This window comes from Portunus trituberculatus, chromosome 3 (assembly GCF_017591435.1).
Source record: "Portunus trituberculatus isolate SZX2019 chromosome 3, ASM1759143v1, whole genome shotgun sequence".
Classification (NCBI taxonomy): domain Eukaryota; kingdom Metazoa; phylum Arthropoda; class Malacostraca; order Decapoda; family Portunidae; genus Portunus; species Portunus trituberculatus.
Window position 1 is genome coordinate 9,402,755 of NC_059257.1, and position 2,500 is coordinate 9,405,254.

The 2,500-nt window shown below is 40.8% G+C and overlaps 1 protein-coding gene and 1 long non-coding RNA gene across 2 annotated transcripts in view; both read left to right on the top strand.

Moving 5' to 3' along the window:
* LOC123509367 overlaps nucleotides 1-2,030 on the top strand; it is a 3,041-nt gene extending 1,011 nt beyond the window's left edge. The window contains exon 2 of the long non-coding RNA XR_006676185.1: nucleotides 1,500-2,030. This is a non-coding gene — a long non-coding RNA (uncharacterized LOC123509367). The remainder of the gene's footprint in view (nucleotides 1-1,499) is intronic.
* Nucleotides 2,031-2,297: 267 nt separating this feature from the next.
* The window catches only part of LOC123509330 (nocturnin-like), a 15,869-nt gene continuing 15,666 nt past the window's right edge, over nucleotides 2,298-2,500 (top strand). The window contains exon 1 of the mRNA XM_045263560.1: nucleotides 2,298-2,500. This exon is cut by the window's right edge and continues 73 nt beyond it. Coding sequence (XP_045119495.1) covers nucleotides 2,413-2,500 — 88 coding nt within the window. The 5' untranslated portion in view covers nucleotides 2,298-2,412.

The following is a 2,500-nucleotide window of genomic DNA, read 5'->3' on the forward strand; positions in this document are numbered from 1 at the left end:
CGAGAGCAGTTTCAGAATACAGTGTTTTTGAGTTATATTTCATCTTCCTTACACACACACACACACACACACACACACTACAGCTTCCCCGCCCTCCCTCCTCCCCACGCACTCGCTGTCTCGCCGTTACTCTCCACGTGTGTTAAAGCTACGCCGAGACTGTGTGTGTGTGTGTGTGCATCAGAAACACATCGTAATCTTACAAACACAGATAAATGAATAAGAATAAGGCAATAAATGAGTGTTGTAGTTAAATAAAGAGTAAAAATCAAACAATAAATAAATAAATAAATAAATGACGGGAGAAATCAATCTTAAACTCGTACACACAAAAGTAAATGAATAAAAAAAAAAAGAAAATATAGTTTGAAGTAGTAAAATTTAAGAAAAGTTAATAAATAAATGAATAATGAGAGGAAAAAGTGTTACAGGTACTGAGAGAGAGAGAGAGAGAGAGAGAGAGAGAGAGAGAGAGAGAGAGAGAGAGAGAGAGAGAGACGCAACACCCTCCCTACCTCTCTCCCTCCCTTGATCTCCCACTTCTCTCCATCCTTCCGTCTGTTCCTCTTCCTCCTCCTCCTCCTCCTCCTCCTCCCAGCATCCGTCCACACCCTGAAAAACAAGGCTCCTCACTTCCTCCTCCTCCTCCTATTTAGTGGAGCAGTAATAGTAATGACAACACTGGAAAAACGCTTCTCTTGTTGTTGTTGTTAATATACTGTAATTCCTCTCTTCCGTGTGTGTGTGTGTGTGTGTGTGTGTGTGTGTGTGTGTGTGTGTGTGTGTGTGTGTGTGTGTGTGTGTGGAATAGATGAGTCAAGATAAATTATTGTGAAAAGAAAAAAAAAGAATGAAAATGGTGACTGATTTTGATAGACAGTCAGTCAGTCAGTCAGTCAGTCAGTCAGTCAGTCAGTCAGTCAGTCAGCCTGCCAGCTAATCAGTCAATCAGCCACCCAATCAGCCACACAGTCAATCAGTCAATCAGCCCGCCAGCTAATCAGTCAATCAGTCACCCAATCAGCCACACAGTCAATCAGTCAATCAGCCCGCCAGCTAATCAGTCAATCAGTCACCCAATCAGCCACACAGCCAATCAGTCACCCAATCAGCCCGCCAGTCATCCAGTCATCACTATTTAAATTAAGACCACTTCAAAGTAACGCAATGTTTAGGAAATCCTTGAAATGAAGTGGATAAATCTTACTCCACATGCCACTCCACTCACACTCTGGAATGCTTGACACGTGGAAGAGGTGGAGGGAAGGGGGAGGAGTGACAGAGCGAGGGGAGAGAGGGAGGGGAGTGGTAAGGGGAGTATTTGAAGCAGTATCTCTCGTCTTCACTTCAATTCAAGGCTTTTTTCATAGTGGAGCCTTTTAAAATGTGTGTGTGTGTGTGTGTGTGTGTGTGTGTGTGTGTGTGTGTGTGTGTGTGTGTGTGTGTGTGTGTGCGGTCATTACCATAAATAACTAAACATGTATTTCTTATCTTTTCAGGCGTCGCAGAGAGAGAGAGAGAGAGAGAGAGAGAGAGAGAGAGAGAGAGAGCTACAGTGGCAAGCAAAATAGTGAACACACATTTTCTAACACACGAGTGACAATAAAGAAGAAAACGTGAACTTAGAAGAGGATTGGAACCTGTTACGAAGCGAATCCAACCCTATTAATTTGGAATTTGAACCTACTAAACAGAAAACAACTTATGAAACAATCTGAAAACGAAAAAAAGAACTAAATTAAGTGTTAAAAAAAGAGGATCAGAACGCTTTTGAAGACGTCCAGGTGAGCGAAAGGGCATCAGAACTCATTACAGAAAGGTGTTCAAAACTAAAGGTAAATTCTCTTCACTCTACGAATATAAAAAGAAAAAAATAGTGACAAAGCATTTTTCATTGTGACTTCATATTACAGTAACGTTGAACAGAAAAAATAAATAAATAAAAAACGGGAGTGAGTGAAAGTGAAAGGAACAGACGCGAAGTGAGTGAAGAATTGTGGAAACTGAAGAAGATTGTGAGATACGAAGAAGAAGAAGAAGAGGAAGAGAAGGAAGAAGCGTGTGAAAGACTGATATACCAGACTGACTGACTAACTGAAGGCTTTGACACGCACTGAAAGAATAATAAGAAAGAAAGAACGAAAAGAAGAATAACAAGGAAAAGAGAGAAGGAAAAGCAAGAATAAGATAGAAATAAGATAGAAATAAACACTGATAGAAGGGAGGAAGAAAGAAAAGAAGAATAACAAGGAAAACAGAGAAGGAAAACCAAGAAATAGATAGAAAATAAACACTGATAAAAGAAAGAAAGAAAGAAAAGGAAGAATAACAAGGAAAAGAGGAGAAAAACCAAGAAAAAGATAGAAAATAAACACTGGTAGACTTAAAACCACCACCACCACCACCACCACCATGCTGTCCCTTCAAGAGCTGCGCGAGTCATTAGAAGTGGCGGAACATTTGGCGCGTCTCTCCCTCACGTCAGGCAGCGACAGAGAGG